The 18,171-nt window shown below is 40.3% G+C and overlaps 2 protein-coding genes across 2 annotated transcripts in view; one reads left to right on the top strand and one right to left on the bottom strand.

Moving 5' to 3' along the window:
* Positions 1-18,171, top strand: part of LOC144334634 (olfactory receptor 13C7-like) — a 143,846-nt gene that overhangs the window by 60,308 nt on the left and 65,367 nt on the right. The window lies entirely within an intron of this gene.
* LOC694649 (olfactory receptor 13C7) lies at positions 6,516-7,475 on the bottom strand. The gene has a single exon (XM_001083316.4). It carries the CDS (start codon positions 7,473-7,475, stop codon positions 6,516-6,518), a length of 960 nt encoding a protein of 319 aa, XP_001083316.3.

The following is an 18,171-nucleotide window of genomic DNA, read 5'->3' as shown; positions in this document are numbered from 1 at the left end:
AAAAAAAAAATCATTGTGTAAAAAAGTAGATTGAACAGTAGTTCTATTTTTAGTTCTTTGAGAAGTCTCGATACTGTTTTCCATTGAGGTTGTACTGACTTGCCTTCCCACCAACAATATATAAATATTTCCCTTTTTTCACATCCTCACTAACATCTGTTATTTTTTGACTTTTTAATAATAGTCATTCTGGCTGACAAATCTAGCTTTTTGATTGAAAAAAATATTGCCACTATTTTGGGGAAGACTCACCGGAGAATCTAAGCTGTCAGTTTCAATAGTCCCTTCTGCGTAAGTCAGACAGTACTGTAGTGTGGCCAGGTACCAGACATCTGGCAGAAATATCATCAGAGAGAGTGGATTGTTTTATGTTTCCTGCTTCTAAGCTCTGAGTATGGCCCTCTTCCCACTCTTGGGAATAGATCAAAGCAGAATACTCTCTGGAGTGGAATGAGTGTCCTCCGCTAACCCAGTCAGCGAGACACGGAGAGAGAAGAGGGCATTTTATACATGCATGGCCAAGATAAGGCCAGTGCAGGAAAGAATGTGGGCCAGGCTGACTGGGGCATTCTGTCCTCAAGTTAATCACCATAGGCAGCAGGGGTCTATGAATGAGAGCCCTTGACATACCAGTCTCTGGAGTCGTAGGGCTGCCCTCTGGGCTGGATGCATTCTCTGCAGGGTGTACAACTGTCATGCCAGGATCTCCTTTTACTGTCCCGGGGACTCCTTACACCTCTCTTATGAGTTGGAACTTCTGTTTCCTTTGTCAATTTCTTTCTATTTCTTGGTTTAATCTCTTATTTTGATAGAGCACTTTCTTGAATAACTTCTTTTTCTTTTTCTTTTTCTTTTTTGAAATGGAATCTCATTCTGTCACCCAGGCTGGAGTGCAGTGGCACAGTCTTGGCTCACTGCAACCTCTGCCTCCCTGGTTCAAGTGATTCTCCTGCCTCAGCCTTCTGAGTAGCTGGGATTACAGATGCATGCCACCACACCCGGCTAAGTTTTGTATTTTTAGTAGAGACGGGATTTTGCCATGGGCGCCAGGCTGGTTCTGAACTCCTGACCTCAGAAGATCCACCCACCTCAGCCTCCCAAAGTGCTGGGATTACAAGCATGAGCCACTCACCAAGCCTTGAATAACTTCTTGAGAAAAAGTGTATTGTATACACATTTTTGAAATCTTATGTGTCTGAACATATTTTTATTTAACCTCCTGACCGATAATTTGGTGGGTGTCTTAACCAGGGTTCTCGAGAGGAATCGTATTAATAGTGTGTGTGTGTGTGTGTGTGTGTGTGTGTGTGTGTGTGTTTGTTGTAAGGAACTGGCTTATCTGATTATGGAGGTTGACAAGTCCCAAGATTTGTAGTCAGCAGGCTGGTTGGCCAGGAGAGCTGATGAAAACACTAATGTCCCAGCTCAAAGGCAGGAAAAGTTCCCTCTTACTCATCCTTTTTGTTCGATTCAAGCCTTTCACTGATTTAATGAGGCTTAGTACATTAGGGAGGACAATCTGCTTTACTCAATCTATGCATTTAAATGTTAATCTCATCCAGGTGCTCCCTCACAGACATATCCAGAATAATATTTGACCAAATATCTGGGCACCCCATGACCCAGTCAAGTTGACACATGAAATTAATCATCACAGTAGTGTGTGGAATTCTAGGAACTTATTGGAAATCATCTTCCTTCTGAATTTGAAGGTAATTCTGGTGCAATCAGAAGCCATTTTGATTCTTGATCTTTTATGCTAATTTTTTTTTACTCCATGAAAAAGTAAAGAATCCATGCTCTCAACTGTGGCTGTTTTCTGCCAGTCCAGAGAGCCATGATTTTACCCTCTATAGAGAATAAAACTTTTGTTGGGGTGGGCAAGAGATAGTTGACTAATGTCATGGAATGAATGAAGGGGTGTAGGGACTCTGTTTCTTACATATTTGTCACCTAGTCTTCCTTTTTTAGCAGTGCTTCCTTCACCCTGGTCCTAGAGGTACTTGGTGCAGTGAGTTTCTCTGTGCTACAAATCTAGTTGTTGCCAATTATTATGGTTTGAATGCCCCCTCAAAAACTCATGGTGAAATTTAATTGCCATGGTAACAGGGCTGAGAGATGGGACCTTTAAGAGGTGATTAAGCCAAGAGGGCTCAGCCTTCATGAATGGATTAATGCCATTATTGTAGGAGTGAGTTACTGCAGGAGTTTGGCCTCCTTTCTCTCCTTGTTTCATATACTTGCTTGTTCTTTCACCTTCTGCCGTGGGATGATGCAACATGAAGGCCTTCACTAGATGCCAGTGTCATGCTCTTGGACTTCACAGCCTCCAGAACTGTGAGCCAAATAAATGTCTATTATTTATAAATTACCCAGTCTCAGATATTCCATTAAAGCAGCAGAAAATGGAGTAAGACACTTACCTTTCCAAGTTTCTGGCTTGGGATTTGGCTCTGTCAGATCTGCTATGGCAATTAGCACAATTCCTAACTTTCACAGTGTTCTCACTGTTGATGTCTTACTTCTTCTCCTAACCTTGTGGATTTTATTGGAAAGAAAGAAAGACTATAGTTTTTATGGGTTTTAGGAGGAATGAAATTAGATGCATGTGTTCAGTTATCCTTTATGCAGTCTTGAGTCCATAAAATTTCTAACATCCTATTTATTTTCATAATTGTTTATTGCTTATTTCTCTCCTGTTAGAATATAAGTTTTACAGAGGTAAGTTTTTTTCTGTATTATTCACAGATGTCTCCTTAGTATAAAAATAGGGCCTCACTCACAACTGGCTCTCAATACATAGATGCTGAATAAATGAATGAATGAATGTGTGGCCTACTCTCATTTTCCTCTGATTTTGTCCAATGTTTGCTCTTTTTTTTTAAAAAAATTACTTTATATTTGTCCTATCTTTTTGAACTTCTATTTTTGTAAACGTTGTAAATGTCCATAACATATTGGTACAGTAGAATACCTATATACTTTATAAATCAATAAACAAATACAGTTTAAATTGTAAGGAAGCATGATATTAAAATCTTGGAGACCATGGACCCCAGATATGTAGTTTTTGACTGTGACTCCATCCTTCCAAATGTTTAACAAACTTCTTTTTTCTAAGTGGCTCTTACATATTGGAAACGTCTATTTCGAGCAGAGCAGGCATGCAGAATTCAGGACTTTGGACCCCATTTAGAGGTGATCTGCCAGCTTCCTTCTTGACTGCATCATGTGCCCTTCTTTGCCAAAGTCTCCTGGTGAGCAGGGCCCTGTGACCGCCCTCATCACGATTTAGGAAAGTCATTCCCAAGCTGCAAGATGCCCTGAGGTTCCAGTCTGGAATCTTTCTTTCCAGGCTTGAATTTATCTTGCAACTATTTCCTAGCCCACCGCCACCCAGTGCCTCACTCCCAGACTCATATCTCCTGCAGGAAGCTCAGGAACAAGCAAGAGAAAAGGGCCCACAGCCCACATCATCACCTCAACTGTTATGATCAGCCCCAGTACTCCCAGACACACACCACTGGACAGCTTGATTGAATTCTGCCCTTTACAGAAGCTGTGCTCAATGTTAACTCCTGACATCATTATGTGTGTATAACTTCAAGGCATCTCCAAACATTTCTGGAATGAGGAGACAGTATATAGAAGAAGGCGATATAGGTATAAAATCAATGAAGCTAGGTAAAAAATCTATAGCTCTTAATTTGAATTGTATGTATGTATGATTTATGTATTTGATCTAAATCTAAATATATATTTATATATCATGCATACATATAATTCAATTATTATATATATATTTTTCATAGCTCTTTCCACTGAAACATTTAGAAACCATGGGAAACTCAATAGTAACCCTAGCACTCAGATTATGACTTCTAAATACCATTCCCCATTAAAGGAAAAAAGGAGCTCCTTAGACAAAATAGTTGTTTCAGGTCTGGGAAGGAAGTGTGAATATTGAGCTTGTAATATCTTGACATACAGATAGCAGGAAGTCATCAAAGATACTAGTGTCATGCAAAAGGTCTCAGGAGCCATGAGCTCATAACTCCACCAAAAAAAAAAAAAAAGAAAAAAAGTAACTAGATCTAATCACCAATATATGGGAAACACAAAGACAGACACCACAGAACTGCAATCAGCAAAATCAGACTGTGGTAAACTTTATAGTTTCCTATAATGAGAAACTATTCCTTCCCAAAAAAATCTAGCCTAAAAGCAGGGTGCTGGTGGTAGGAACAGAGACAGAGGGAAATATAGAAAAAGGGAGGGGGAAATGAAGATTGAAAGAGACTGTCCTGGTCCATTCTCACACTGCTAATAAAGACATACCTGAGACTGGGTGATTTATAAAGGAAAGAGGTTTAATTGACTCACAGTTCAGCATGGCTGGGGAGACTTCAGGAAACTTACGATCATGGCAGAAGGGGAAGCAAACATGTTCTTCTTCACATGGCAGCAATAAGAAGTGCCAAGCAAAAGGGGGAAAAGGCCCTTATAAAACAATCAGATCTCATGAGAACTCATTCACTATCATGAGAACAGCAGGAGGGTAACCACCCCCATGATTAAATTACCTCACACCAGGTCCCTCCCATGATATCCCACAACACGTGGAGATTATGTGAACTACAGTTCAAGGTGAGATTTGGGTGGGGACACAGCCAAACCATATCAGAGACAAATCACAATGTATGTTGTTATTTGGATCCTGGTTCAATTTAAAAATTGAAATAAATAACTTATAAGGCATTTCTGGAAATATAAATGCTGGATAATTGATGATATCAAGGAATTATTGAGTTTTAGGTGATTTATATGTTAAATATTAAATGGTACTTTATAGTTTTACAAGAGTACTAATCTTTTATGGATATAAATACCAAAATATTTCAAGATGGAATGTTATTACCATCTGGGATTTGCTTTAGAATAATTGAGGAGAGGGAGAAATAATCCACAGGGCTATCAGAAGAACAAGATTGGCCATAAGCAGCACAGAAAGAAAAACTGCATATTCTCACTTATTTGTGGAAGCTAAAAGAACAATGGAACCCATGGAGATGGAGAGTATAATGATGGTTATCAGAGGCTGGGAATGGTGATGAGAGGGTAGAGGGGAAGTGGAGATGGCTTATGGGTACAAAAAATAGAATAAATAAGAACTAGTATTTGATAGCACAACAGGGTGACTATAGTCAAAAATAATTTAATTGTACATTTAAAAATAATTAAAAGAGTATAATTGGATTGTTTGTAACACAAAGGATAAATGCTTGAAGTGATGGATACCCCATTTACCCTGATGTGATTATTACACATTGCATGCCTGTATAAAAATATCCCATATACTCCATAAATATATATAGCTACTGTGTACCCAGGAAAATTTAAAAAATTAAAAATTGCACACACACACACACACACACACACACACACACACACACACACACCAGCCATGAGCAGATCATCTTTGGATCTGGAAGATGAATACCTGTTATTCTTTCTACAGGATTAAATTTTCCCATAAAATAAAAGAAAAACCTTCTCCAATACCTAGCCTAAATATTGCAGCCTTTATTTCTGTTTCATGTAGGTCTGGTCCTCTTTGTGCATTTGCTTTATCATCTCTCTCTGCAGACCAGCTTTCTCTTCTTTGCTAGACACAGGGCCACATTCGTGCCCTCTTTACATGGTCTAACAGTTCAAGAGCTTTGTGTCAACTATGAGCTGTCTCTATGTCCAAATTGCAAATTCCCTGGAGAGAAAATATGATTTGCCCAGTTTGGGTCAACTCGCCAATTATCTGTAGCCAAAGGAGAGAGCATGACTGTCCTCTCAGCAGGGGCTAAGGGAAGACACATTCTGCTTCAGGCAGAACATTTCAGCGAATGTGCCACAGGCTACAGACGTACGAAGGTCGGAATCCTCCTGGGATTACTAAGCAGAACCTGTGGTGACCTAAGCCCCCAGGTGAATTGCCTTCAGCCATGAAAAGATTCATCCACTCACCCCAGGGTGCCTACACATCCCATTATTTTCTATGTGCTCCAAGGCAAGACATAGGTTGGGAAGTACTGTGCTAGGGAGGTGGGCAGGGTCATGAAGTTCTGTCCCATGGTGTCTTCAGTGCCTCCTTTCAAGAGTAGAATCTTGGCTTTACATTTTTGTAACACAGAGGTACCCTAGGGTGTTTTTCCCAAAACAGAGGAAACATCTGCACACGAAGGTAAATTCAGACTTGAACAATGGAGAAACAGAAAAATCATTCCTTGTATATTCAGCAGCATTCTGCTTCCATCCCCTCAAGCCACACTTCCCCTGGGTTCTAGGTTTCAACATTTTAATTGGGTCCAATCACAGCTGAAGTGCTCTGTTACATAAGTACTTCAATTTTCCGGTAGTCATCCTTCACATGTATCTTCTTTAGGGAACATTCTCTTCTGAGATTTGTGGGTAAAAGCAGCCAAGAGGCAAAGAGTTACAGGGACATCTGTTCCCCCAAAACATCAAAAGGCAAAGCGTTTCTGAAACACCAGGTTCCTCACAGCAGCCTTCACATCCTTGTTCCTCAGGCTGTAGATGATGGGGTTGAGCATGGGGGTCACCACCCCATAGAAAAGGGAAATGAGTTTGTCAGCAAGGTCTTCCTTGTCTTCCCCCAGAGGGGCCTTAGACTTGGGCTTCCCATACATGAAGAGGATGGTCCCGTAAAAGACGATCACGACAGTGAGGTGGGCAGAGCAGGTGGAGAAGGCCTTTTTCCTCCCCTCAGCTGAGGGGATCCTCAGGATGGTGGCAATGATGAAGACATAGGAGAAAGAGATGAACAGAACCGGGACCCCCAGGAAGATCACATTGGTCACTCCCATACTGATCACATTGACAGAGATATCAGCACAGGTCAACTTCAGGACAGCCAGAATCTCACAGGTGAAGTGGTTGATGATGTTGTCTCCACAGAAGGGCAGCCTCATTGCAAGGGATGTCTGCACCATGGAAGCAGTGCTTCCAGCTACCCAGGAGCCGGCAGCCATGGGCACGTAGGCAGCCTTGCTCATGACCACAGGGTACCTAAGGGGGTTGCAGATGGCCACGTAGCGATCAAATGCCATCAAGCTCAGGAGGACACACTCTGTGGCTCCCATGGCAAAGGAGAGGAACATCTGCACTGTACAGGCTGAGAAGCAGATGGTTTTCCTGGGAGTCAAGAAGCTGTCAAGGATGAGGGGGACTGAGGATGTTGTATAGCAGATGTCCAGGAAGGAGAGGTTCCCCAGGAAGAAGTACATGGGTGTGTGCAGGTGGGAGTTGGACACAGTCACCAGGATGAGAACCCCATTGCCTAGTAGGATTGCCACGTACATCAGCAGGATGAGCACAAAGAATGTTTTCTCCAGGTTTGGATAGGCAGAGAAGCCCAGGAGAACAAACTCTGTCACAGAGGCTGTCTGGTTGGCACTTACCATGGTGTATCTCCTCTGTCAACTGAAGGAAATACTTAGAGGTCCAAACTCAACATTCCTTGCCTTGCATAGGAACAGTGCATCTGGACTGGGGTTCCAGTCTGGTTAAGAGATTAGAAAATAGTTTTGAAAGTCCACAATATTTATTTATTTCCAAGAAAAAAGAGACAACAAAATAAAAAATTATTTGAGGGACACAGGGCACCAAATGCACAAGGTTTAAAATGATGACTCTGATAATGTAACACGTGATCAGTGACAAAAACACATAACGCATTCATTTAGGGGGGCTATATCCTACAAGGCAATTTACCTCGTTAAACTTTGATCAGAAAAGTGACTTAAAGTTTGTTCTATGGTCCCCCAACTTTGTGCCAAATACTAGTGACTTGATTACTTCTGAATCCTCACCTTATAACGATTTCTTCTCATTAGACAATTTTTATGTAAAACAAACTCTGGTTGTTGCCTGAGATCTTTCTCATGGGAAACCCCAGCCCTAGCTGGGTCTTTCAGGAAAAGAGGAGACTGGACATGGAGAGATGCAAGGGAAAGGGGAGATGGTTCCAAGGTAACTTCATGCTCTGGAAATTTCAATATGTCTCTAATATTTGAATCTGATATTTCATGAAGATAAATAGAAGGCTGGCCCCAGAAATGCATAGTGGCTCACAATTTCTGGAACTCTAGTTTTTTTTGGTAACTAAGGCAGTCGGGGTGAGTGTCTACACAGGAATCAAGAGTTCTTGAACCTAAATATGTCAACCAGATGTAGACCCTGACACTGATTATGCCCCCCAAATAAATCTAGTCCCACCCTCTGTCCAATTCTAGATCTTCTTCTGCAGAACACTGATGTATGGGTTTTCAGCTTGATCTTTTCTAGTGATGAAGAGCTCACTACATTCCCAAACAGCTTGCTTCCTGTTTACAGAGCTCTGAAGTGTCAGAACATTATTTATTCTAAACCAAGCCAGCAGCCTTCTGAGTTTCTCTCATTCATGTGATGGTGGTTTCACCTCCTTCTGGAATTGCCTGAGTTTGTGAAGTCAACAGAAGAAGCTCTGAAACCATAGGACCATCTTATTTCTGGGGGAGTCTCTAAAGTTAGGCAAGTCCATGACCTAAGACTGAAAAGTTTCATAGGCTCCTTGCCATCTGGATTTTCTGTCCCATGAAGAAAGAGTTTTGCATGGGCCTCAATCTTTGTGATAGCGCTGAAATCGCTTCATTCCTTCCCTTCTCAAGTCCCAACCCCTTTGAAATATCAAGTCAGAAGTTAGAAATGTTACTGTGCTAATAAAAAGGTTAAGTATTACTCTTATAAGAACCCTCACTTACCTTTGTCAGGAGCCTACTAAGAAAATGTGCCCATGGCTTAGGAATAGTGTGTGGGCCAGAAATAGCAGCACTAGCTTGAAAGACTCAGGTTGAGATGGCCACCTCTGATTTGAAGAAAAGAGTGAAAGCTAGTTCTTCCTACTCAGTCTTGTTTTTATGTTTTAAGCAAAATTTCCAAATGAATAACCAGAACATGAAAAAGGCAATTTGAAATCAGTGCTGCAATTGGGACAATTATGCTCCCTGAAGTGATTAAAAGTTTGAAAGTAGAATTGTACAAAGTCAGGAAACTTTTTATACTTCTGAGACAATGTCCCCAAGATCCAATTATGCCAAAAGCACTCTAGGAAGACTTATTTTCCTCCTTCCTTTCTTCCTGTTGGAACTTTCCACACTTAGACTATTGAGGGATGTTAGAAAAAGCATTTTCATGTCCTTTTTGAATTTCTGCAAACTTTGAAATGCTAAAAATTCTTGAAAAGAAACTGGAGAGCTAAATGTTATTTAGGAATGCCTTCTGTTCATGCACTATGGGACCAGCAGGTGTGGGCACAATGATTCCAAATCAAGTGCTCAGGGGCATGGCTGTGGACATTTTGGGGCAACTTCTATATAAAGCCCTGGGGAGAACTGGGGATTCAGTCTCTGGAAAGTCCTTGAACAATGGGGGAGAATTTACACATGAAGAGACAGGCAAGGGATGGGAGGAAGGAGAAGACCATCTTGGAGACAGACCTTGGCACACCTCTTGGGCTTGCTTTTTTCTTCTACAACCTCAACAAAGCATTTGTTTGAACAGCTTCATGGAACAGGAGGGATAGCATAGAGTCCAGGGAAGACATTCTATGTTGGTAGAATCTGGAGTAGGACAAGCAGCATATAATTTGGCTTTAGTGATTCTCGTCTCCTAGTATTCATGGCTTTGTGTCGTCCTCTCCTCTGGAGTAACTTGATTTTCAAAAGAATACACTCACTTGCTGGCTTTAGTGAAACCAACTTCCAGATTGGAGAGACAAATGTGGCAAGGAACCGAGAGAGGTCTCTGGCCAACTTACTCAGGACCTCAGCCCAACAACTCTCAAGGCACTGAATCTTGCCAACTACTTAAGTGAGCTTGGAAGTAAACTTTTCCCCAGTTGAACCTTCAAATGAGATTCCACCCCTAGTCAAAACCTTAGTTATAGCCTTGTGAAAGACCCTGAAGCAAAGGATCCAGTTAATCTATAATCATATCTTGACCCACAGAAATTGTGAGACAACACGTGTGTTATTTTAAGCCATTTAGTTTTGAAGTTGTTTGTTACACAATAATAAATAACTATTATGTAGAGGATGGTTATGAACTATGAGGAAGAAGCCAAGGAAAGAAAGAGGCAAAATATCTAGAAAACAGTGGTTCAGTGAAAGGGAGCCCTCTACTTCCTCAAAAGTCTTTCCTATTGCCAGAGGACATCAGTGTTCAGCAAGTTTTTTCTCATCCTGGGTCAAAGTCTGCTTATCTCCCTGCACCTCTATCCTGGGTGTTAACTTAGCCTTTGGCTACATGGGACATAATCACTTCCTCTTTTGTGTATCAGCCCTTCAGAGACAAAAGGACAATAAATCGCTGTAGATATGTGCAGCTACACGGAAGATACGGCCCTGAACTAGGCACACTACTCCTTCTACTGCCTGCTATGAACACTGTTTCTGTCAATGTGTCAGAGATCCCTTTGGCTTACCTTGGCAAAGAATCATCTTCTCCAGGAAATTTCCCATGGCAATTTCTGCCCACAGAACTCTCTCTCCTCTAAACTTTAAAAGCTTCCTTCCCTGGGATGTCCAGTTTTGTTCTGAACTCTGGAAATTAACTTGTATAATTCATTTTCTCTGGGTGTGTCCATATGCATAGCTCTATTCACACATCCATATGCTTAATGTGTGTATGCACATATAGGTGGTTTTGTAACTGTTTTTCTCTTCAGCCTCAAGGATCTGGTGGTATCCATTTCCAAGATGAAATGCTAATAGGCTTCCTGGTGAATCATGAACTTGAATCTTGATGTTTGAATCCCCCTTGGTTTGTCTAATTGATGTTCCAGAACTCACCTGCATTCATTATTTTCATTCTGGATGGAAACTCAGTGGTGACATTATTTGTCAATAGTTCTTTCAACTATGTTCCTCATTTCTCCATAGTAGAGTTAGACTTATGATCATAGTGGCAAAGAGCAGGAATCAAAATGATGACTAGTGAGCTCAGTTTCCCGGACTTACCCCGTATCTCATTCTTGAACTGAAAACACTTTGTTGTCATGGTTAGCTTCTTCCTTACTTCATTTTTTCATTCTGTGGCTACTCATGGGAGTCTCTAGAATCATACCCCTTGGGTCCACAGTAAATTCTAATGTCTTAGATGATCCCTGCAGAATAATGGAGCTTTGAGAAACATCCTTGTGTGTTCTCTCTCTCCACTTAGGAGCCACAGTTATAGAAATCATTGTTCTCTGCAAGCTTCCTCAGTTGGTAAAAAGCTTGTTCCAATTAGGACAGGTATGTCAGATATTGACAGATCAGCTGGAGTTTTGCTTATCTTTTACACAAAGAAGTTTTATATCTTTACTTTTGTATTTGGCCTCAGAAATCTTAGAACACTCTACCAACTCTGAAACATTTCCTTCAGGGCAGCAGGTTCATTGACTTCCCTCCTGAATTCAATGTTTGACATCTGCCTGGTGTACACTAGGGAGTATGAAGAGTCCTCCAAGTTCTGCCACATCACCACTCAAGCACATCCCAATGACCAAACACACTTTGGGAAATATTCTTTACCCTTGTGTACTAGTTTAGACTGTCTGTCATGATTGCTAATCAATTCTCAAAGCAATTGAGACAGTGGCACATATAAATAGTAACAATAAATATATGATAAAATCATGACTGGATGCCATCCTGGAAAAACAATCTCTGCCATAAGTCCAAGAGGCACAAAGAATCTTGGACCCTCAGGTGACCTACTGGAGAGAGGAGCTGTTTACTATTTAGGAGCAAGGTAACCGTATATAAGAACAGGCAACAAGCAAAAAAAAAGTCCTTTTGTATTTTGTATTGAGACTGCTAGAAATTTTACTAGACAAATGTATGGCTTGCCAATGGCAGTTATTATGACAAGTTTTTGCATTTAGATAGACATATAGATACTCACATTTTGGATAAAATTTACTTACAGTGAAATGCACAATTCTTAAGTGCATCATACAATGAGTTTAGACAAATATACAGACCCACGTAATCCAAACCCAATCCAGCCGCAGAATATTTCTATCACCACAAAGAGTTTTCTCATGTGCCTTCCCAGTTCATCCCCAATACCACTCTGCCCAGAGCATCCCCATTGTTATAATATTTTCACCTTCATATATGTCTACCTTTTCAGAAACATCATATTAATAGAATCATTCATATTCTTTCATGCGAGTCTTGATTCAGAATGTTTTTGAGATTCATCCATGTTGTTACATGATTTAGCAGAATATCCCTGTTGTATTTTCCTCCAGTTTGGTCTTGAGGTCTCTCTTAGGAGTGAGGGTATAAACTATAGCCCTAGCTCTAGGGATTTAGTCATGAATGTTTACAGTGCACCTTTCATGGGATACTTCTTTATCCTGGCCGATGGCCTAAAGCCTAAGTGTCCAACCTGTGACCAAGTGTCCCTCTCACAGGAAACTTGTTTATACTGGCAGATTTTTATGGGTTTTGTCTTACCCATGTCCAGTTTGTTCCTACCAAGATAGCCATTCTTTAGGAGAGTCTTGACCTAGAAAGAAATTAGGTTTGGGTGTGTTGGTAAGGTGAGACACAGAGGAGGCAACTCAGCAAAACACATGAAATAATAGAAGCAGTGTATTACTTACAGATCTAAAGAGGAGATGGCAGCAAGCCTCACAAGGTGAACAGGAAGAGAGACAGCCATCCGGGACATGCACACTGAACCAGTGGGTGGAAAGCAAGAGAGACCAAGCGAGGGATCTGTTGGTATCCAGGTTATTCCCATGCAGTTTTCCCACGCGGAATTCTAATTGGTGCGTTTAGAGAAAGCAAGCATAAGTTCTACGGAGTCACACTGTGACTGAGATGTGATCACTGTGGCATTTCTATGTAGTACACGCAGGGTGTGGGGGGCAGTAGGGCAAGTCAAGTAGACTATATCTAGTTATCCCATAGGAAGGTGGTCCCTAGCAGGCATTTGTATAAAGAAGATATCTGGATTGACCACATTAAAGAACTGGGAGGAGGCAGAGAATTGGAAACTGTGTTTTAAGGAGCTAAGCCCTGTTTCTTGTATGAAAAAGATAAATATATATTCAAAACAGGTGCTGAGGCAACATAAAATTATAAGAATTCACTACAATTCCTTTTCATTACTAAGTAGTATTCCATTGTATGAACATCCTGTTTGTTTATCCATTTTCCTTATTAATGAACGTCTGGGCTCTTTTCAGTTTTGGCTGATATAAATAAAGCTATTATGAATAGTCTCATACAAGTCTTTTTGTAGACGTATATTTCCATTTTTCTTGGCTAAATAATCTGAGAATTTGATTGCTGGGTCATGCCGTAGGTTTTGCTTAGTTTTATAAGAAGCTGACAGATTTTTTGCCAAATGTTTGTATCATTTTACACTATGGCCAATGATGTGTGAGAGCTCTAGTTGCACTACATCCTTGTCAACATTTGATATCATCAGTCTTTTTCATTTTAGTCACTGGTTGATGTGTAGTGGTTTCTCATTGTGGTTTTAATTTGTATTTTCCTGATAACTAATGATATTGAATGCTTTTATTTCATATGCCCATTGACCATTCATCTATCTTCTTTGTGAATTATCTGTTCAAATTATTTATTATTATTTATTTTTTTCAATATTGAGTTGTAGCAGTTCATTATATATTTTGGATTCAAGTCTTTTGTCAGGTATTATGTTGTGAATATTCTTCCAGTCCATGGCTTGCATATTCATTTTCTTAATAGTGTTTTCTGCTAAGCAGATTTAAAAAAAGCAGAGATTTATTTTTCACAGTTCTGAAGGCTAGGAAGTCCAAGCTGCCAGCCAGTTCGGGTCCTGGTGGGCACTATCTTCCAGGCTATGGACAGCTGCCTTTTGCTGTGTCCTCTTATGATGAGGGGAGGGGGGCACAGCGAGAGAGCTAAACAGATGATTTTAAATTTTGATCAACTCTATCAATTTCCTTCTTTTTTAGTTATTATTTTCCAAATCCTCCCTAAGAAACTTTTGCCTACCCCCAGTCACAAAGATATTTTTCTGTGTTTTATTATAAAAGTTTCATAGTTTTAGCTTTTATTTAGGTCTACAATCTACAGTAAATTAATTTTTGTTTATGCAATTAAAATTTATCTTTTCCAATGTGGTTATCTAGGTGTCTTAGTGTCATTTATTGAAAAGAACTTCTTTTCCCCCATTGAACTGCTTTAGTACCTTTGTCAAAAAATCAAACGACCGTATAAATGTAGATCTATTTATCTATTCCATTCCTTTGATCTGTTTGCATTATTTTGCTAGTATCATACAGGCTTGATTCTTATAGCTTTATATTAAGTCTTGAAGTTAGGTACAACTTTGTTCTTCTTTTCTAAGACTGTTTTGTATTTCTTTTACATTTCTGTGTAAATTTTAGAATCAGATTTTTATTTTCTGCAAAAAAAAAGCCTACTGGGATTATGATTAACATTACATTGAATCTATAGATTAAAAGGGGGGGGGTTCAGCAGTTTTACTATGATGTGTCCCTATAGAGTCTTTCAATCAATGAACATGATATATCTCTTATTTATTTAGGTCTAAATATATGTACTTTTCAATGTACATATGAGGACTTGTACGTACTTAATTTACTCCTAAGTATTTTATCTTTACTTTATCATAAATATGCTAAAAACAATTGGATATTTATGTGTAAAGAAAATGAGACCCTTACCTCATACCATACAAAAAAAAAAAAAAAAGTGGGCCAGGTGCAGTGGCTCACGCCTGTAATCCAAGCACTTTGGGAGGCCGAGGCAGGCAGATCAGGACTTCAGGAGATCCAGACCATCCTGGCTAACACTGTGAAACCCCATCTCTACTAAAAATACAAAAAACTAGCCGGGCGAGGTGGCGGGCGCCTGTAGTCCCAGCTACTCGGGAGGCTGAGGCAGGAGAATGGCGTGAACCGGGGAGGCGGAGCTTGCAGTGAGCCGAGATCGCGCCACTGCACTCCAGCCTGGGCGACAGAGCGAGACTCCGTCTCAAAAAAAAAAAAAAAAAAAAAGTCAAAAAGGAACACAAACCTAAATGTAAAATCTAAAGCCATACAACTTCTAGGAAAAAGCATGGGACGGAATCTTTGTGACTCTGGCTTAGATAAAGATTTCTTAGATAAGACACCAAAAGCAAAATTCATCAAAGGAAAAATTGATAAATTTGACAATAAAATTTTAAATTTTGTTCCTCAAATGGCACTGTAAGAAAATTAAAAAAAAAAAAGGGACTGTGGGAAAGTATTTGCAAACTGTATATATGATAAAGGGCTTGTATCCATCATACATAAAGAATTCTTCTAAGCAATTAAATAACAAAAAGACAACACAATTAAAATATTGTCACCATAAAACATATATGAATGGTTAATAAGAGCATGTAAAGATAATCAATATAAATAGCCATCATAAAAATGCAAGTTAAAACTACAATGAGATACTACTATGCATCCACTAGAAGAGCTATATTTAAAAGACTAATAATACAAGGGTTGGGGAGGATGTGGAGAAACTATCATACATGCTTGTGGGAATTAAAAATGATACAGCCACTTTGGAAACCAGTTTGGCAGTTTCTTAGAGTTAAACACATTCTTACTATATGACCCACCAACTCCATACAAAACTGTGTACATGCATGTTTATAGCAGCATTATCCATAATAACCCCAAACTGGGAACAATACAAAAGTCCATTAGTGGGTGAATAGATAAACACAATGTGCACAAAGTGGTATATCCATACAATGAAATAAATATTGTTTCACAATAAAAAAAGTGCAAGCTACTGATACATGTTACCACTGGATGAGACTCAAAAAATATACCAAGCGAAAGAAACCAGATGAAAAGATAGCATAGGATTCCGTTTATTTGAAATCTCTAGAAAGACCAAACCTTTCCAAAAAAATTATTTATTTTATAATTTTTGTGGGTACTCAGTAGGTGTATATATTTATGGCTATATACCATAATATATACCAAAATATTCCATAGGATATTTTGATACAGGCACACAATGTGTAATAATCACATCAGGGTAAATGGGGTATCCATCACCTCAAGCATTTATCCTTTATATTACAAACAATCCCATTATACCTTTTTAGTTATTTTTAAATGTACAATTAAATTATTATTGACTACAATCACCCTGTTGTGCTATCAAATATTGGATCTTATTCATTCTTTCTAACTATTTTTTGTATCCATTAACTATTCCTACTTCCCCCCAACCCCGCTACCCACTCCCTGTTGGGAAAAAGGCTTATGGGGTGCCTTATTTATTTAGGTCTAAATAAACTGGTCATAAAAATATGGGACAGTAAGTTGTGAAAAGCCACAACAGGCCTCTGGGGAGGAAAGCCTTCTTATCGCCATTATGTTCCCATTCTCAGAGCAAGAACTGCTCTCTTATCTGTAAACGCTGTGTTCAAGGAGAAAGATACTCCTTTGAAGCATTGGAATGTGGACAGATGTGCAGGCTCCTAGTTAAGCCCGCTCCCACCAGCTACTCTCCAATAAGTTAAAGACATGCTGTTTAAGCGCAAAGGAGATTCATTTAAACTGCTGTTGCTATAGGTTACGCGTATGACGTACTGCCTTCCTTTCACCGTTTTGCTCTGAACGTCTGCTTCTTAAATCTAAGTGATTATACTTAATAAAGTGTGGAGACCAGGACTCTGAGCCTTTTGCAGCCTCCATTTTGCAATTGGCCCCCTGGCCCCCACTCTTTATGCAATCTTAACCTGTCTCTTCTCATTCCTTCGTCACCACCGGACTTTGGGTACCCTACGGGTGGTGTTGAGGCTGGTCCCCAAGGCTACCCTTCCCAGCCTCTGGTAACCATCATTCTGTTCTCTATCTCCATGAGTTCAATTGTTTTAACTTTTAGCTCCCACAAATAAGTGGGAACATGTGAAGTTTGTAAAAGAGCAAATCTTTCTAGAAATAAGTAAGTTGGTAGTTGTCCAGGCCTTCTGGTGGGGATTGACTGCAATTGGGCATGGGGGAAGTTTTTGAAGTGATGTAAATGTTCTAAAATCATTTGGTGGTAATGATTGCATAACTGTATACATTTATTAAAAATAATTGATTTGTACAAGGGATGAATTTTTGGGTATATAAGATATACCTCAATAAAATGCTAAAAATGTTTATTTGGATTCTTTCTGTGTCCCCCTGATATAGTCAGTTCTCTGGGAACTGAAATAGGACCCTTAGACCTGCAAAGCCTAGATAGAGTTGCAGGGATGGGAAGCACACATTTCCCAAATAGGTCCCTGGAAGTGATGGTAATCAGAGTGACTCTTGCTACCACCCTGTATTTTACTTATTTGGGGCACAGCACCATAAAATGATCACTGATTTAGAGTACATACTGCATTCTGGAGGAAGGTGCCCCCTTCTCACCTGGCATTATTTCTAAGCTGGTGGCTTAGCTGTGCTATCAAACGGCCATTATGTCACTCTCTTGGGCCAGTTGCTTCTGGATGGTGCAGTATATTGAAGGACTGTGAGCTCACAGTTACACCTATTTTGCTGTGGACCCCGGCATCTGTCCCCCACTGGCTTAGAGGTGTGTGCTCCCACTACCTGGCCTCTTTCCTCTGCTGGTGCCCACTCCAGTCTTGGAGCAGAGTTGAGGCTGAGCCAGGGTGCTGTTGTGACCCATCTGGGTGTGTACACACTTGGGGCAGCACCAACATGCCAGCTTCCTGCCACCTCTCTGGACTTGAGGCACCAATGAGCATAGGATGGAGGCTGAGGTGGGAGCACTGAGAGCAGCTCAGGGCTTGCCTGCAGGCGTCCCTCAGCACAAACAGCCTGGGTAATGGCAGGAGCCAGAGATGTTCCTGGGCAGAAAGGGTAGGTCCCCAGTGAAGCCCCATCTTCAAGTTAGGGACAACCTGAAACTGGGGAGCCAGGTTGACAGACCAGAATGGGAACTTATGGTGCTTTTTCTGGGCCCAGCCATAGCCAGCCATGGACGAATCAGCATGCACTTCCTCCCCTCTGAAGCCCAGAAAAACCCAGGACTCAGCCAGACTCAAGGAGACTAT

Source organism: Macaca mulatta, chromosome 15, assembly GCF_049350105.2.
Source record: "Macaca mulatta isolate MMU2019108-1 chromosome 15, T2T-MMU8v2.0, whole genome shotgun sequence".
Classification (NCBI taxonomy): Eukaryota; Metazoa; Chordata; class Mammalia; order Primates; family Cercopithecidae; genus Macaca; species Macaca mulatta.
This window is presented reverse-complemented; position numbering and strand designations above follow the sequence as displayed.